The following is an 18,440-nucleotide window of genomic DNA, read 5'->3' as shown; positions in this document are numbered from 1 at the left end:
TATTTTGCTTATGTATTTATTAAACTGGAGTCTTTATTTTCTACAGGTTTTGCTTTTCTTCAGCATGTTCTCTAAAATATTCAATCCCTGGTTTTGTGATAATGAAACTCCCTCCCTCTCCAACCTGAATATTTTATGCATAAGTTGCTGTTGTTGTTGTTCATAGTTTTTGGTGGGGGTTTTTGGGGGGTTTTTTTGGGGGGGTTGCTATATCTCTGCCACCCTCAGTATTCTGGTAAATAGTCAAATGCTAAGTGGAGTCTCCTTGAGACACTTTCATATGACACCACTAAACATCTACTGGTATTACTTTACTCATTTCATTCCTGATGTGTGAGCTAAATAAGCACAGTAAAAGATTGTTTATTTCATGGTACTTAGAGACTGTATGCTTTGGACTCCCCCTTCTAGAATCCTCAGAGACTATCTTCCTTCTCTTGCATCTTGAGAGACCGTATCAGATAATTAATTAGACTATGGTTTTTTTACATTTAATTATGTTTATTGAAAACATTGATTAGGATTGAGTGTTCCTAGATATCTGTACATATTTATAGACAATGTATCTGTTTCTTCAATGGCTGAGGAATCTTCTGTTTTCACTTTGAGTAACTTGATTGTCAGTGTTACTGAGGAGGCACCATTGCTTCTATAAGCAGCTAATTACTCCAAGTAGGAACTTGGCGTCCATTGCCAGGTGAATTGAAGAATGCTAAATAAACATTTTTAAATTAAAAGAGTATGTAAACATTAGTACAACCCCTAAATGGACAAAAGTCACAATTGTTTCATTCTTAGTACAGTTTTAGTTTAAAAAAATGTTGATGTACATCATTTTTTAGCAATGATTTGACCTATTGAGCTATACCTTGAATACCCAAAATACTAGTAATGCACAGATTAAAAAGTGAAAATAACCCCTTAGTTGCTTCATGCACTCTTAAAAAGATTATGTAAATGTAAGTATTCGTTACAAGAAATTTTACTACACTATAGAAAAGCAAAAATAGCCAACTATGTTGATGCCTAACATACCGAAATAAATCCTAAATAAATTTGCCCTCAGAGTTACCATGGGTTTATCTGGTAGTTCATAGATGTTCTGTTGTGACCTATTATTATACTTTTAAACAGTAAATTTTTTTAAAAGAATATGTATTTGGGAACTGATGATTATTCACTTTTTGGCTTTTAAGAAAGTAAAATGCAGAGTAAGCATTTTCTACATATGCATACAGATCCTCACTTTCCTTCTGTATTTTTAAAGGCACAAAGGGAAGCCTTAACTTGAAGTTGCTGTTTCAATTGCTTTTTCTTTACAGTCGTGTAGAATGGCAAGGGCTAAGAAAAAGCTCAGTTATGTGTAGTAATGTATGTGGATTCCTGAGTATGATAAAGGGGAATTATAAGCGGAACCTAATTTAGAGTTGGAAAAGTCAAATAGTGACTGGAGAAACCAGGAAAGTGGTTGCATCTCTGAGGAAGTGACGTTTAAACCAAGATCAACAGAAATTGGTTTAGTGAAGAACCTGAGTGTGGTGATAGGAAATGGTACTCCAAGCAGAAAAGTAAGAGTGGCAGCCTGAGGCATTTTAGAACCAGTCAAAGGGGAGTTCACATCAGCCTCATTGGTAAAGTACCCTGAGGAGGATCCATGAGGACACATGTTCGATCCTTGGCCTCGCTCAGTGGGTTAAGAATCCAGCGTTGCCATGAGCTGTGGTGTAGGTCACAGACACTGCTTGGATCCCGCATTGCTGCGGCTGTGGCGTAGGGTGGTAGCTGCAGCTCCAATTCAACCCCTAGTCTGGGAACTTCCATATGCCATGGATGCATCCCTAAAAAGACAAAAAAAAAAAAAAAAATCAAAGGGATTAATTTTCTTTTTATTATCTAGGTCATTCAGGTTAATGTGGTAGTCTTTCTAATTCTTCCTATCTTTTGCTCTACTTAGCTAACACAGAAAAATGTAGTTCCCCAGCAGCCTAGCAGCTTGAGGATCTGGTGTTGTCAGTACTGTGGTGCAGGTTCACCATCCTTGACTCAGGAACTTCCACATGCTGCAGGCATGACCAAAAAAAAAAAAAAAAAAAAAAACAGAAAGAGGAATAATAGCATATTACTAGGCACAAAGCTTGTGACTGTTCGCAATAAAAAGCTTCCCTAATGCTTTTAAGGATTGGGAAAATATTAATTAGCTGTTCTATGGCTATGACATTTAATTTTTAGAAATAATATTTTTCCTAATTACAAAGCTAACACATTTTCAATAAAGAGTTTTGAAATACAAAAAAGCAATGAAGAAAATAAAAAACACCCATGTTTCTGCTACCTAGAGACAAATACTGGGAAGATAGTGCTGTTCTATTCCTATACATATATATTAGCATTTTTATAAATGAAGATTGCACTACATGCAACTTTGCCATGTCTTTTTTCACCTGACAATGTCATGGACCTTTCCCAGTACTATTTGGTTTTCCATAACTTGATTTTAATATCAATATATAAAAAATAATAACTTAAACATTTATTATATGCTAGGCACTTGTTTAAGACTTATAGCTTATTATATCTCCAGAACAAAATAATTCTATTAGGCTGTAATCTTCATTTTATAAAAAAAAAATTTTAAAACTTGCTCAAGGTCACAAGCCATTAAAAAGTAGAGCTATATTGCTTCTCAATACTGTAACTAATTTAAAGAAAACTCAATTTTAGACTTTTGGATCATTTCCAGGATAGTTTTGGCTATTTGAGATAATACTCATGATTCTATGGGTTGGAAATCTAGGCTGGGCTCACATAGGTCAGCTCATCCAAGAAGCAAGAGTGGAAGATACAAGGCTCTTGAAGTTAAGGCTCAGCCCTTGAGCAGTAACATATTCATCCCATTCTTCTGGTCAAAGCAAATCACAAGGCCAGCCCAGACTCAGAGTGTATAATAATAAATTCTACCTCTTGATGGAAGGAACTACAATATATTTGTGGCCAATTGCAGTGTACTGCATTCAGCATCTAGTCCTCCAAAGGCTTCTATGTGACTAGAATGTGTAAGTTGCTGAACGCTGCTACATGAAATGGCCCATGTAAATAATGCTACTGACCATGGATAGGCATAGGTCAGGATGCTGGTTACCTTGACCCTGAGAACTAGCCTCATTCTCAGGAGCCCATCCCTCTACCGTTGGAGTCTGAAAAAAAAAAAACAACTGCAACCTTCCAGTGCGAACATGTTTCTTCATGCGCAGCTTTGGAACATGTACACTCTTCTGCACTGAAACGGCAAAGACATTTGAAACTAGAGAGATTTAGGGATCAGGACAGGGAAGATGTGCTTATAGTATCCTGATACAATGTATAAAACAAATGTAAACATATTGAGGGTACTTTGGTGTGAGTAAATAGAGTGTAGTGGAGGCATTAGGTCTCTTACAAAAATATTGTATCTGAGAGGGATGTTTTGGAAGAGGTAACTTCACAGTGAAGATAAGAACCAAATTACAATGATAACCAGAGTTAAAATGAGGCTAATATATTGGAAGGTATTTTTTTTTTTTTTTTTTTTTTTTTTTAGTGAAAGCAGGTATAACTGTTAAGATAAGTGTGCTGATAAGTAAAAATGCATAGCTTGAATAAATAGGTGAAAGGTGAAACAGATGGGAAGGTTGGATGGGAGAGCTGGCTAAATGCTATGAGGAGCTATTTAAGTAATTGATATGAGGGTGAAAGATAATTGAAAAGGGGAAGTGTCATTTAGGGTTAGCCTAACAAGCATAATATAACTAATAATGATAGAAAGATGATGAGTGAATCCATTTATTACCCAATCAAATAAATTGGGTAATATATTTGTCAGTTGCATCATTTGAAACTATTTCCTCCCATTCTGTAAGTTGTCTTTTTGTTTTCTTTTTGGTTTCCTTTGCTGTGCAAAAGCTTTTCAGTTTGATGAGGTCCCATGGGTTTATTTTTGCTCTCATTTCTGTGGCTTTGGAAGACTGACCTGAGAAAACATTTGTAAAGTTCATGTCAGAATGTTTTACCTATGTTCTCTTCCAGGAGTTTGATGGTGTCTTGTCTTATATTTAAGTCTTTCAGCCTTTTCGAGTTTATTTTCGTGAATGGTGTAAGGGTGTGTTCCAGTTTCATTAATTTACATGCAGCTGTCCAGGTTTCCCAGAAATACTTGCCGAAAAGACTGCCTTTTTCCCATTTGATGTTCCTGCCTCCTTTGTCAAAGATTAATTAACCATAAGTGTCTGGGTTTATTTCTGGGTTCTCTGTTCTGTTCCATTGGTCTATATGTCTGTTTTGGTACCAGTACCACACTGTCTTGATTACTGTGGCTTTGTAACAGTGCCTGAAGTCTGGGGGAGAGATGTCTCCTGCTTGGTTTTTGTTCTTCAGAATTGCTTTGGCAATTCTGGGTCTTTCATGGTTCCATATAAATTTTTGGATTGTTTGTTCTAGTTCTGTGAAAAATGTCATGGATAATTTGATAGAGATTGCATTGAATCTGTAGATTGCTTTGGGTAGTATAGCCATTTTTACAATATTAATTTTTCCAACCCAGGAGCATGGAATATCTTTCCATTTCTTTACATCTTCTTTAATTTCCTTGATTAAGGTTTTATAGTTCTCGGCATATTTCCTTTACCTCCTTGGTCAGGTGAATTCCCAGGTATTTGACTTTTTGTGTTGCAATTTTAAAAGGTATTGTATTTCTGTATTCCTTTTCTAATATTTCATTGTTAGCATACAGAAATGTGACTGATTTCTGAATGTTAATTTTATATACTGCTACTTTGCTGAATTTGTTGATCAGGTCAAGTAGTTTTTGGGTTGAGTCCTTAGGGTTTTCTATATATAATATCATGTCATCTGCATACAGTGACAGTTTTACCTCTTCTCTTCCTATTTGGATGCCTTTTATTTCTTTTGTTTGTCTGATTGCTGTGGCTAGGACTTCCAATACTATGTTGAATAGACATTTCTCCAAGGAAGATATACAGATGGCCAACAAGCACTTGAAACAATGCTCGGCATCACTGATTATTAAAGAAATGCAAATCAAAACTACCATGAGATACCACCTCACACCAGTCAGAATGGCCATCATTAATAAGTCCACAAATAACAAATGCTGGAGGGGGTGTGGAGAAAAGGGAACTCTCTTGCACTGTTGGTGGGAATGTAAGCTGGTACAACCACTATGGAGAACAGTATTGGAGGTACCTTAGAAAATTATACATAGAACTACAATATGATCCAGCAATCCCACTCTTGGGCATATATCTGGACAAAAGTACTTAAAAAAGACACATGCACCTGCATGTTCATTGCAGCACTATTCACAGTAGCCAAGACAAGAAAGCAACCCAAATGTCCACTGATAGATGATTGGATCAGGAAGACTGGTGTATATATACACAATGGAATACTACTCAGCCATAAACAAGAACAAAATAATGCCATTTGCGCAACATGGATGGAACTAGAGACTCTCACTCTGAGTGAAGTAAGTCAGAAAGAGAAGGACAAATGCCACATGATATAACTTATATCTGGAATCTAATATATGGCACAAATGAACCTCCACAGAAAAGAAAATCATGGACCTGGAGAATAGACTTGTGGTTGCCAAGGGGGAAGGTGAGGGAGTGGGAGGAACTGGGAGCTTGGGGTATATAGAGGCGGAATGTTGCCTTCAGGATGGATTAGCAATGCAGTTCTGCTATGTAGCACTGGGAACTCTGTCTAGTCAATTATGGTAGAACACGTAATGTGAGAAAAAAGAATGTATACATATATGTGTAACTGGGTCATCATGCTGTGCAGTAGAAAATATATACATATAAATAAATGAAAATTTTAAAAAACTAAAAGAATGCTGTAACCACTCAGACATTACTCTCTAAAATGCTAATGCTTATGCTGTTTTTTAATCCAGTCATATCTGTTGTTGCATGTACATACTATTTTGGAATTTAAGTCTGGAAAGAGGTAGATTTCATGTGAGACTTTTTTCTCAAGTGGAGGATGTGAGGCATTCACTCTTGCAAATGTCAGAAAGGAGACTTTCTAACTTTGAATATTTCATGAGTTAAGTTTATAATCACTGAATAAAAATTGTAAATGATAATTTAGGCTATATAGCATATTAAATATTTGAATTTTACCAAAGTTGCATCATCTTACCTTAATAAATCAATAGTTCATTCAGTATTCATTCTGCCCTACTATGTATCCAAGTAATGCCACTAAGTACGAGATTAATGTGTGATTTCATTATAAACATTTTAGTAGAATTTACTCATATTATAACATGACTTTAAAATAGCTCATTCTTTTTATCATTAATTAGGTATGTGTAATGGAGTTCCCATCATGAAACAGCAGAAATGAACCACAAGGTCACGGGTTCCATACCTGGCCTTATTCAGTGGGTTAGGGATCTGGTGTTGCCATGAGCTCTGGTGTAGGTCGCAGACACGGCTTATATCCTCAGTTGCTGTGGCTGTGGTGTTGGCTGGCAGCTGTAGCTCCAATTAGACCCCTAGCCTAGGAACTTCCATATGCCTCAAGTGCAGCCCTAAAAAGCAAAAAAAAAAAAAAAAAAAAAAAAAGTGTGTGTGATATTACTCAAAAGAATGTGTGACGTTTGATGCTATTCAGAAAGATTTATGAAGATTAGCCGCTTATTTTCATGATGTCATATTCTCTGATATTTAGTTTTCATGGTGTTTTGGGTATAACTTTTAAAACATATATTTAACACTGCATAATATAGTAAGTTTATTCTTTGGTTGACAGAAATGTCAGTAAAGCAGATAGAGAAAAAAAAATCAGTTGAGTACATTTACATCCTGTTGAAATGTGTTTCTGGAGTTCCCGTCGTGGCGCAGTGGTTAACAAATCCGACTAGGAACCATGAGGTTGCAGGTTCAATCCCTGGCCTTGCTCAGTGGGTTAGGGATCCTGCGTTGCTGTGAGCTGTGGTGTAGGTTGCAGACGCAGCTCGGATCCCCGAGTTGCTGTGGCTGTGGTATAGGCCAGTGCCTACAGCTCCGATTCGACCCCTAGCCTGGGAACCTCCATATGCCGCAGGAGCGGCCCAAGAAATGGCAAAAAGACAAAAAAAAAAAAAAAAAAAAAAGGATCTGGCTTTGCTGCAGCTGTGGCACAGGTTGCAACTGTGGCATAGGTTCGATCCCTGGTCCAGAAACTTCCACATGCCACAGGTGCAACTGAAAAAGAAAAAATACAAAAACTCTGATGCACTTTCATAAAGTTAGCATATTATTTTTCTTATAAGCTCTATCATACTTCTTCTACACAGAAATTATTACTCAGAGATTGTGAGATCATTAGGGACAAATCTAGAGCAAAAAAACTCCTTTGTATCATTTGTAAACATTTGTACTCACCGGCTTCTCTTCTTTTAAAAAGTTCTCTTTCATTTTAGATGCACATGTTGCTAAAACTTTACAAGCCTACCATGGTAAAAATCAAAATATAAAACTGTTGGCTAATTAGAATCTGCATCGTCTTCATTGGGTTTTTAAGCACCTTGTGTAGGCCAAGGCACTCTACACCAGGAAATGGGGCTACTGGAGGAACATAGAGAAACAGGGTCCCTGCTGTGAGGAGTTTGCATTCCTATGGTGAGGGATAGGCAATAAACAAACAAATAAATGATAAGGAAAAAAATCAGATAATAAGAGGTATTAGTGAATTAACTGAGAGAATACCTAAGGTTTACAGTGTAGTCTCTTTGAGGAGGTGACATCTAATTTGAATTCTGAATGAAGCCAATGCAAAGAAGGGCCCTAGAATTATGCAGTTCTATTTTAGCAAATACTTCCTTTTTTTCTTCTTTTTTTTCCTTTTTTTATGGCTGCACCTGCAGCATATGGAAGTTCTCAGGCTAGGGGTCAAATTGGAGCTATAGCCGCTGGCCTACGCCACAGCCACAGCAACATGGGATCTAAGCCATTTTTGCAACCTACACCACAGCTCATGCCCAATCCTGGACATACTGAGCAAGGCCAGGGATCAAACCTGGATGCTCATGGATACTAGTTGGGTTCATTACCAATGAGCCACGATGGGAACTCCTATTTTAGCAAATGCTTCTAAGTGAATTATCAAAATGACCATAGAGTTATGTATAGAGATACTTATCTCAGATTTATTTGCAGTTGAAAAAATTGACAAGAAAAATCTATGTCCACAAAAGGGATGTTAAGTAAATTAGAAAGCTCTATCTAAGAAAAGTCTAAGCAATTAAAAGTCATATTTTGGAAAAATATTTAATGCTGTAGTAAAATGATCAACTTTAAAATAGAGCACAAAGCAGTGCTAATTCAATATAAAGGAATAAAGACTTCCCATCGTAGCTCAGTGGAGGTGAATCTGACTAGCTTCTGTGAGAACGCAGATTCCATCCCTGGCCTCATCAGTGGGTTTAGGATCTGGCGTTGCCGTGAGCTGTGGTGTAGGTCTCAGACGCAGCTCAGATCTGGCATTGCTGTGGCTGTGGCGTAGACCAGCGGCTACAGCTCCAATTCAACCCCTAGCCTGGGAACTTCCGTGTGCCGTGGGTGCAGCCCTAAAAAGATAAAATAATAATTATAGTAATATAAAATCAAATAAAAATAATATTTAAAGGAAAAAAATGGCACTTTTATACATAGGAAAAAATCGGAATGAGTATTGCTACTTTGGAGAGCAATTTGGCAATGCCTATAAAGTTAAATGTGCAAACCCTGCAACTCAACATTCATATGATTTATGTACCAAAAGATGAATAGTCATATGATAGAATAGTATTCAAATGTTAGTATCTGTAAATCTAGAGATCTGCAGATCTATATATATAGATCTATGTATCTTCACAGATCTGTATATCTCTGCTGAGACAGATCTGTCTCCAAAGATAGCCCTCAAAACAATATTGAATTTTAAAAAGCAAAATGCAGAGTGATATATATATGTATTTATGTTAAAATTCTAAAATCTAACAATGCCAAATATTGTTGACATATATACATAGGGAATAAGCATATAAAAACATAGTCTGGAAGGATATAGACCAGAATAAGGATATTGGTTACCTTTAGGCCAGAGGGGAGGGGAAATAGGACCAAAAATAGAAATGGGGTGGGGATGAGGGGTAGTACTTAATCTCATTTGTAATGTTTTCTATGTATTTTCTTTTGTAAAATAAGCAAAAGTGACAAAATGCTGACATTGTAAATTTGGAGTGGCTGTTCATTGTTTATTATATATTCAACTCTTTTTTTTTTAATGTGTGCTTTTAAAACTTTCTAGTAAAAATGAAAGTCATCCAGTGGTTATGATTAAACAGTGAGATTACAGTTCAGTTTTGATTGTCATCTTCAGACATCTATGAATTTTCCAGATTTACAAACTAAATGTTGAGAAGATCAGTGCCACTTAGAGGTAAATAGACGGCAACTATGTAGTTAATGGACCTCAGTCAGCGAGGGGTTCCTAAGGCCCTTGCTATTCACCTGACTCTAGAATCAGCCAAAAAAGGGATGACCCTCCCAGAAACAAAAGGAAGCAGAGGGCTGGTTCTTGTGTGGTGTGGAAATGTAAAACCAGTCATGTCCTGGGAAGGGAACCAGGGGCGTTAGTCTAAGCCAGTGAGTCTCAAACTCGAGCCTGCATTAGAATCACTTAGAGGACTGGTTAAAAAACATATTGCCCCCCAGAGATTCAAATTCAGAAAATATGGGTTTAGTCCTGTGTGCTTGCATGTCTGACATGGTCCCAGGTGTTCATAACAGTAAAGATGCTTGGCCTATCTACAGAAAAGAAACAAACGCATGGAGATTGAGAACAGACTTGTGATTGCCAAAGGGTAGGGGGAGGGAGTGGGATGGATTGGGGTTAGTAGATGTAAACTATTGCATTTGGAGTGGACAAGCAATGAGCTCCTGCTGTATAGTATAGGGAACTATATCCAATCGCTTGTGATGGAACATAATGGAGAATAAGAAAATGTATATATGTATAACTGGGTCACTTTGCTGTAAGCAAAAATTGACAGGATATTGTAAATCAACTACAATTTTTAAAATTAAAATTAAAAAAAAAAGAAAAAAAAAAAAAGATGCTTGTCCCAGGACTATGCTTTGAGAACTGCTGGTCTAAGCAAAACTCAGCCTTCAGATATTTGTATTTTTGATGACTGAAATATAAGGGAGATATTTGGCAGAAATCAATTTGATATTATCTGGCAGATCCACAAATTACTTAATGGAGTGAGCCAGTCAGTCTCAGGGAAGTTGGAGTCCACCTGCAGAAGCAGACAGTCAAAAGGGGGTGGGGGAGCATTAAACAGAAACCTTGAAAGTAAGGAAAATGAGAGCTACTCTCAATCTAATGATCATAGACCACGGGAAGGGATTTCTTTAGGAAAATGCAATTTAGTAAAATGAGCGTGAACAGGAGCTGTTTAAAAAGATTCACAGGGTCTGTTGCTATATGACCAAACTGGGAGTCCAGGATGACCTAAATTTCTTATCTTTTTTATATCTTTCGCTAGCTAGGAGAACTCTACTAGGCTAGAAACTTCTCAAAAACGGGGTACTATCCCTTCCTTGCTCTCCATCCTTTCTCACCCTGTCCCCTCTTTCCTTTCTGTTCATCCCCACTCAGCAACTCTTTGCCACATATTACACAGGGCTTTGGATAAAAATAGTGTCATCTTTATGCTCCAGCCCATAGCATAGTGCCTCATACATAGTAGCCAGTCACTAATTGTTGAATGAACCATGAAAAAAAACACATAACATGATCAGTAGGGTCCATGGTTAAAGGTGCAGTGAATGGGAGATAGAAATAGGATGCTATGCCTGAAAGTGGGTCATATCTGTGAATGGCATAGACCCAGTGGACTGGCCCCAGCAATGCAAATTATCAGCTTGAGTCACCATTGAGAGTGTACTACTTTGCACCTTCCTTTATACCCCATATTTCCCCTAATAAATTTGTGCTGCTTTTCCCATTGTCTTCCAGTATTTCCGACACCTGTCCCCATGGTTCCTGATAAAGGTATTACAACACCTTTATCTGCCTCAGAGCCAAGGCTGCAAGTAAGGCATATGCCTGAATACATGATGCCTTTTGCCATAAAACCATTCTCTCGCTTTCTTTTCTCTTCTTTTCAGTGATGAGATCTAAAAAAAAGATCTGGGGCTAACTTAAATAGTAGACGTTCAGGAATGGAGATGGAGTAGTTTTGTGTCTGTTTACACTGTTTAATTTTTGATTAGAGTTATACATGCATATATAAAAATTATCTAAAAATATTAACCTTTATTTACAATTTTAAACAGTTTTATCACTGTGATGTGAATCTTCAGTCATTTAACACAGTACTCAAGAGCATATCACCTTCACTTCCAGTTATGTTGTTTCAGAGTCAGCATTTTTTAATCTGTGGATGATGCTATCACTGTAAATTTTTATCACAAACCACGATTCCCACTCATATAACACTAGAACAGTGGTGGGGTTTTTTTTGTTTGTTTTTTGTTTTGTTTTGTTTTGTCTTTTTGTCTTTTGTTGTTGTTGTTGCTATTTCGTGGGCCACTCCTGTGGCATATGGAGGTTCCCAGGCTAGGGGTCTAATCGGAGCTGTAGCCGCCAGCCTACGCCAGAGCCACAGCAACGCAGGATCCGAGCCGCGTCTGCAACCTACACCACAGCTCACGGCAACGCCGGATCGTTAACCCACTGAGCAAGGGCAGGGATCGAACCCGCAACCTCATGGTTCCTAGTCGGATTCGTTAGCCACTGCGCCACGACGGGAACTCCATTTTTTTTTGTTTTGTTTTTTTTATTCATCCTGTAGTATAGTATTATGGGTCCCACAATGTAATCACACTCTGTATATTAAATTGATTATAAAGAGTCTTGTTTGCCACAACAAATGTTAGCAATTGTGATATTACATTCTCTACCAGGATTAAGTACTACATCTTTAAAAAATTTCATTTGCCATCTTTTTTTATTCAGCAATTCTATTAAGAAGACCTATTATAAGCATTTCACATTAGCAGTGACTACTGCTCTTTCAGGCCAGTGTGTCTTCCTCAAACTGTACGTTGTGACTTAATCAAGGAATTAAGAGAGTACCCCAAAAAAGAAGGCAATTTATGAACGTTATCCAAAGCAATTCCCATTCTTATGTTCAAGAAGAGTGGGGGAAAACCTTTTCATATTTAGAAATGTACTATAAATTTTTTTCTTTTAAAAAAAGAACTGTTTCTTCTTTAGGTCAATATGATGATTAGAAAATAAATCATAGGGGTATGTAGAACTAAAAATGATCAAAAGTTATTGGATTAACACACACCTTTCTAGGTGTCAAGTCATTGGAGGTGAGAGATATGTTTTTATTGTGAGTTAGAAGGAGGCTGTGTATGTATATATGTGATGCCATAATTATGGGTCTATCTCTAGTAATTAGAAAGTTGCAAGCATTGAAGAACAAACAAATTGGTTTAACTGGAGTAAGTGGATCAAGTTGGAAGAAGAACACAAGTTGAATTTGACATGTGATTTTGACAGCAGAGGACATCAGAGTGGTTTGGTACACTTCCCAGTTTATTCTATTTTTTGAAGTGTGCAGCCTCTCCGTTTTTCATTATTAAATGTATCGTGTACATATTTTATATATGTTTCAGGCTACATTATTGGAATTTTGAAGACATGAAAACATCAGGTGAACCAACCTACAACATCTTGGATTCAGATTGGAAGATGAAGAGAAAGTTTAAAGAATGTGGTCTATAAAGGCGGGTAGTACCTGGAAATACTAACTGACTCACACTGTAAAAATGAGACCAGTTTCTAAACATTAGAAGTTAGTCCAACATCAAGGTTCAAGACAAAATGTTGAACTAAAAACTTACACTCCTCTCCTCCCCACTTCAGACAGGTACCAGCGTTGGTGAGCATGATGTTCTTTAGTCAGAAGCACTTGTTTTCACCCGTGTAGACCATGCTTAAGAATTAAACATCGGTCACTTAATGCAGAGTATAATGGGAAACTGATTTTTTCTAAAATGGCAGATTTCAAGGACTTGGTTCCAAACTGAGCCGAAGCTTCCCAATGCATTTTGTGCAGTCTGGGGAAAACTGTGCTGCATTGGCCATTTTTGAAGGCCATGATGCCCTGTAAGATAAGGATATCATCTTATTGCTGATATCTTTGGGGAGTCCCAAGCAGACACAGAAAATGAATGGAGGCAAGGAGTGTGACGGAGGGGACAAGGATGGAGGTCTTCCAGCTATACAAGTTCCTGTGGGTTGGCAGCGACGCGTGGATCAAAATGGAGTGCTTTATGTCAGGTGAGCCCTTATTATTACCTGCGTTACCTCCAAGCTTGCAGCCCCAAAATGAAGGCGGTTCCTCTGAGAGTGCAAAATATTGTGACTGACAGCATCCCAAATGAATTTGAATAAATGACCTTTGTGCTGGGAATACTCAAGTGTTTTTATTCTAATACTGTTTTGCGATGTGAATTACCTTAGGTTACCAGAGGGAATTTTTATGCATTATTTGTGTTCATATAAGTCATCATGCTTATCTCTCTAACAAGGATAAAGAAAACTATGAAGATTTCTAAAAGTAACCTATGGGCATCATTACCACATTCACAGGAGAATATAAAATATAGAAAATAGACCCAACATCTCTTGATAGTATTATTGGGTCCTTCGTAGTGCTTCAGCTGGCTATTCTGATGCAAAGTTGAGTGTTTTTACCTATAGTCAGTTTCAATTATGAGTTTTTTAATGCCTGCTATTAGCTAAAAATAAACTCCTTATTTTTTTTCTGTGCAAAAATTTTTAATCTATTCCCTGTGTATAACAGTAAAAAGGAAAAAGTCATGATGGAGTCACGTCGCAAGTATAAATCACACAAGTAACATGTAAATATCTGCTCTTTTAAATTTTGATTGCATTTATTATGGAGAAGAAGCTGAATGAAGTAACTGAACTATTGGCAAGAAATTTTAGTCTTATTACTAAATTATTGATACCTAAGTTCCTTACTTTGTAGTTTGTCAGTAAATATATGATTAGGATACCATAAATCTTTCTTTGTGATGTAATTTTTAAAAGCTATTACACATAGAACTTTTTAGAAGATACAACATTGCATCATTACATTAATGCTGTTACTTTCAGTGTGATTATTTGTATCTCAGCTTCAATGGAATTCTCATTTGTGCAAAGATATATTCATATAAATGAGGATTTTCCATTACATAAATGCAAACAATTTCATACCATAACAACTCAAAAGTCTGTTCAGATTCTGTCCTGTGTTGGTTGGTTGGTTGATTGGTTGGCTGGCTAGTTTTGTGTAAGTGTTTCCTGAGGTACACTTAGTGACCAATTGAAATTCTTTTGCACATATTTTTGTATCTGCAGTATTAAAGATGTGCTCTGTATTAATTGAAGTGAAGATATAAGAAAGCAGGGGATGTGATGCTTACCTCATGGTGGATTAGATGGACGAGGATTCATGTGATAATTTTCTCAGAGTGTTTGTACTGACGATGCTGTTAATACTGCCAGAAATAACTTTCTTACCAATACACTATAGCAAGATATCAATGTTATTGTTCATATGTATGGTTGTTCTAATCTGTAAGGAGCAGCTATATATTCAGCTTAGAACAAGTAATTCCAAAGTCTTGATAATTTAGTTTTGGGGGGTTTTATTTGTTTTTGTTTTACTTCATGTGAATCCCTGTAAAAGATAAATCAGCTTCTCAGGTTGCTGAGAGTTAAAGCAAATTAAGTCTGGGATTCTGCCAGTTATCTTGTTCATGACTAACCAAGTGTGAGTAGGCTTTACCATCTGTTAGTATGAGTTAGCTCGAATTGTCCCAATCCAACTCTCTGCACTAAGGGTTATTTTGGAAACTAACTTCAGATAAGGTAAAACACCTTCAAATGAATTCAGCCAACATGGCTTCAATTTGTATAACTGATTAAATTACTACTTGAACATATATACAAGAGCCCTTGTTCTATAGCTTCCTTCCCTCCGTGCAGTTTGCTTGTAATTTGGGGGTTAATCTCCAGCCGCTCCTGCCTCAGGGTGGCATGGAGGCTGCACATTAAACTTCCCACCTGCTTCCAATCTTCTAAGCTTTATCTGTGCCATGAGACTTGTAACTATTTTTATGTTAATTATTACTCCCGAAAGTTAATTAAAGAGCTACAACTGAAGGAAAGAACTCAACTGACTGACTGAGAAGTGTTTTTAAAGTGTCTAGAGTAGAATACTCTCATAGAATTCAGAAATTCTTGATTTAAGTTTAATTTTGCAATTAAATTCTTCTAGGATTTATTCAGACACTTTCTTTAGCTGAAACACATTAGGCAGTTTCTCTTCTCAAAATTACAAACTCTTCACAGGATAACTGGTGGTTGTGTTCTATCAAAATTATCAGACCTCCAAAAACATCTTGCTGTTCCTACCAGTGGAACTCCAGTCTGTAATATGAGAATTATTCTTTGCCTATCATCTGAAAAACAATTGTTAGCCCAAATAAATGAAGGAGTTAACAAAGTTGAGGATTTTAATTGTGATTTTCTCCACAAAGTTACTAACATAATTGTCCACAAATAAAATATGAATTGCATTTTAAATCTATTTTCTTTTATTGATACCAAACTACTACCTGTGTTTCTCTAGAAGCAGACTAGTCTACCCCTAGTAGTATACTACTTTGTTTACAAAATAGAGAGTATTGTTTCTGAGTAAATTTTATCAGAAGGCTTAAGTGAAGGTTTTGGTAAATAGTCATAAATAAAAGATATTCTCGAATGAAAAGTATATAATCATTTTCAAAACATAATATGCAAGCAAGTCATAAAAATCAACACATTAATAATGAAAGTCCTGAAATGCAAATTGCTCATTTTAAACTAACCCTTACTGTAAATAAACATTAATGACTTACCTGTCATCTGAATTAGAACCTAATCTGTAGACTTAACTTTGATCAATATTCACATATACTGACTTCTGTGACCTGAAGAGTAGTAACGTTGAGAGCATTACCCAGTTACCAGACAGAAGGCCTGCAAGGTACCTTTCTTCCATTTAAACCCTATTACCTCAAGAGTTCTCCATCCTTGGTTCTTCATTAGAATTTGGATTGGGCTACATTGCTCTGTCTTTAGAGAAACACATGAATGAAGAAGAGAAGAAGAGAAGCCTGTTTTTACATACGGACAGATTGGTTCTAGACCCCAAGATTCAAGGGAAGAACTTGTTAGCTTGAACTTTTGTAAACTTGGTGACTTTCTGGTTTGTCCTCCAACATGTTCCTAAATGTTAGTTTTTCCTCACACAGTTTAAGAACCAGATCTTATAGTTTAAAATGATTTGTTATAGTTTTCTTATTCCTTTCTTACCTGCTCTTTCTTAACAGTAGCATTTTTCCCATCCTTAGTCCACTCTTAGTTTTCAAAATACTTTTATTTACTTTCCTATGAAGATCTGTATTTTTCTGAGAAACATTTTGGTTCAAAAGAAAGAGCAATAGCGTTAAAGGCTATAATTTAGTAGCTAACATAATATTGACAAAGAAAATGCTTTCCCCTAGTTAGAAAATATTATCCTGTGAAGGACAGTAAGACTATAAATTATGCCTTTTTTCATAAAATATGTGCAGTCAGAATTATTTCCTGATGTTTTTTTAAACTATTTTTGCAGTCCCAGTGGGTCTTTGTTATCTTGCTTGGAGCAGGTTAAAACATACCTGCTTACTGACGGAACATGCAAGTGTGGCTTGGAATGTCCTCTTATTCTTCCCAAGGTAATCATTTCGCAATAGATGTATCAGCAGTTTTTTTTTTTATTTTTCAGGTGTTTCATATATTTGCTTTTCTCATTTGGCATTTTATTTTTACATTCTCCAATCGTATATGCATTTTAAAGTCTTTAATTAGATATATTTTGCATGCATTTTGCAATGGTTAAACATTGCAGAAAATAGTTTACATCCAAGAGTCATTTTCAAAGATTACAAACCTATATTCACATTAAGTATTTCATCAAAACCTCTTTTTGCACCTTTTTATTAGAGGTATACCCATGTTCACTATTTAATTCGGCTGTATTTTCTTTCACTCCTGCTCAGTCTGCAGTGTTATTTTTAGCATCGGTGTTGATAAATCTGCCACAAATATTTCTAAAATCACAAAGCTGAACCCTCTTAGCCAAAAGTAAAACTGTTTTATGCCTTTGCCAGATAAAAATAAAATCATTTTAAATGGTAAAATATTTACCGTAGAAACAGGTCATTTATTCTCTGAATGTCTATAATAGTGCTAATTTTAGAACTAAAGAGTAGTAGACACTTATTCTTTTTTATTTGTTTGTTACCTCATTCCAAAAAATAAAGCATATGAAACATATGTATATACATGATAAATATTTTTTAAATAGAGTAATAGATTTTTTAAATGAATGAACAGGTTGTATTAATATAGCAATAAAATAAAGCCAAAGGAAAAGTTAGCATGAAGCAGTGTCAGATTTTAGGATTTTTTAACTGTACTTCATCTGTTTTTGTACTGTTATAACATCAGGAAGTATCTAAAATTGGGAACATCAGCTACTATACCTTTCCATATATTTATCTTGGCTATCTTAGAATTAGGATAATTTTCATTATTTACTCTGCCACTAAAAAACATGAGTTCAGCAGAAGCATTTATTACATTATATATAAAGTTGCTTTTCTTACATTTAAAAACTTGAGACCGTTTTATTCAGGTTTATGGGTTAATCTGTGCAAAACTTTTTTTTAACAAGGGGATCTTTTTACTTAATATTTTTACAGACATATTTTAAACAAAGGCTGTGCTTTTTCCAGGTGTTTAATTTTGATCCTGGAGCTGCTGTGAAACAGAGAACTGCAGAAGATGTTAAAGCAGATGAAGATGTCACAAAGCTATGCATACATAAAAGAAAAATCATTGCAGTGGCCACACTTCATAAAAGCATGGAAGCCCCACATCCTTCTCTGGTGCTCACCAGTCCCGGAGGAGGAACAAGTATGTAAAATGGTGAAGGGTTTAGGAATTTTCCTCCCTGGCTCCTTTCCTGGGGAAGGAGTTAGTGGAAATCACTTTGCCAAGCATTTTCCAAGTCCACTTTTCAAACGTGCACAGTGCATTTAAAATTATGTATGTTTTATCATTTTACTACAAATAGCAAATTAGTTCTGAAGTTGTCTCCCAGAATTTCCTATCCAAATCATTTATTTAAATGAGCAGAATGAACACTGATTATCACATACAAATGCTGTGCAGGTACGTAGACTGTGCTAATAAAAAAAATTTTTTTTTAAAGTGCCATTGGCTTT

At 36.2% G+C, this 18,440-nt stretch overlaps 1 protein-coding gene across 47 annotated transcripts in view; it reads left to right on the top strand.

The window, feature by feature from the left end:
- MBD5 (methyl-CpG binding domain protein 5) overlaps nucleotides 1-18,440 on the top strand; it is a 438,228-nt gene that overhangs the window by 358,973 nt on the left and 60,815 nt on the right. For 42 of the 47 annotated variants that reach the window (XM_084998691.1, XM_084998684.1, XM_084998699.1 and 39 more), the window contains 3 exons: nucleotides 12,726-13,392; nucleotides 16,784-16,886; nucleotides 17,949-18,129. In XM_084998691.1, the coding sequence (XP_084854817.1) occupies nucleotides 13,280-13,392; nucleotides 16,784-16,886; nucleotides 17,949-18,129 (397 nt within the window). In that variant the 5' untranslated portion in view covers nucleotides 12,726-13,279. The remainder of the gene's footprint in view (nucleotides 1-12,725; nucleotides 13,393-16,783; nucleotides 16,887-17,948; nucleotides 18,130-18,440) is intronic. The other 5 variants (XM_084998698.1, XM_084998711.1, XM_084998688.1 and 2 more) reach the window with 1 other exon arrangement.

Source organism: Sus scrofa, chromosome 15 (genome assembly GCF_054392235.1).
Source record: "Sus scrofa isolate SSC_HxYL_T2T_F1_AM1 chromosome 15, Sscrofa_HxYL_maternal_Yorkshire_Landrace_v2.0, whole genome shotgun sequence".
NCBI classification, from domain to species: domain Eukaryota; kingdom Metazoa; phylum Chordata; class Mammalia; order Artiodactyla; family Suidae; genus Sus; species Sus scrofa.
This window is presented reverse-complemented; position numbering and strand designations above follow the sequence as displayed.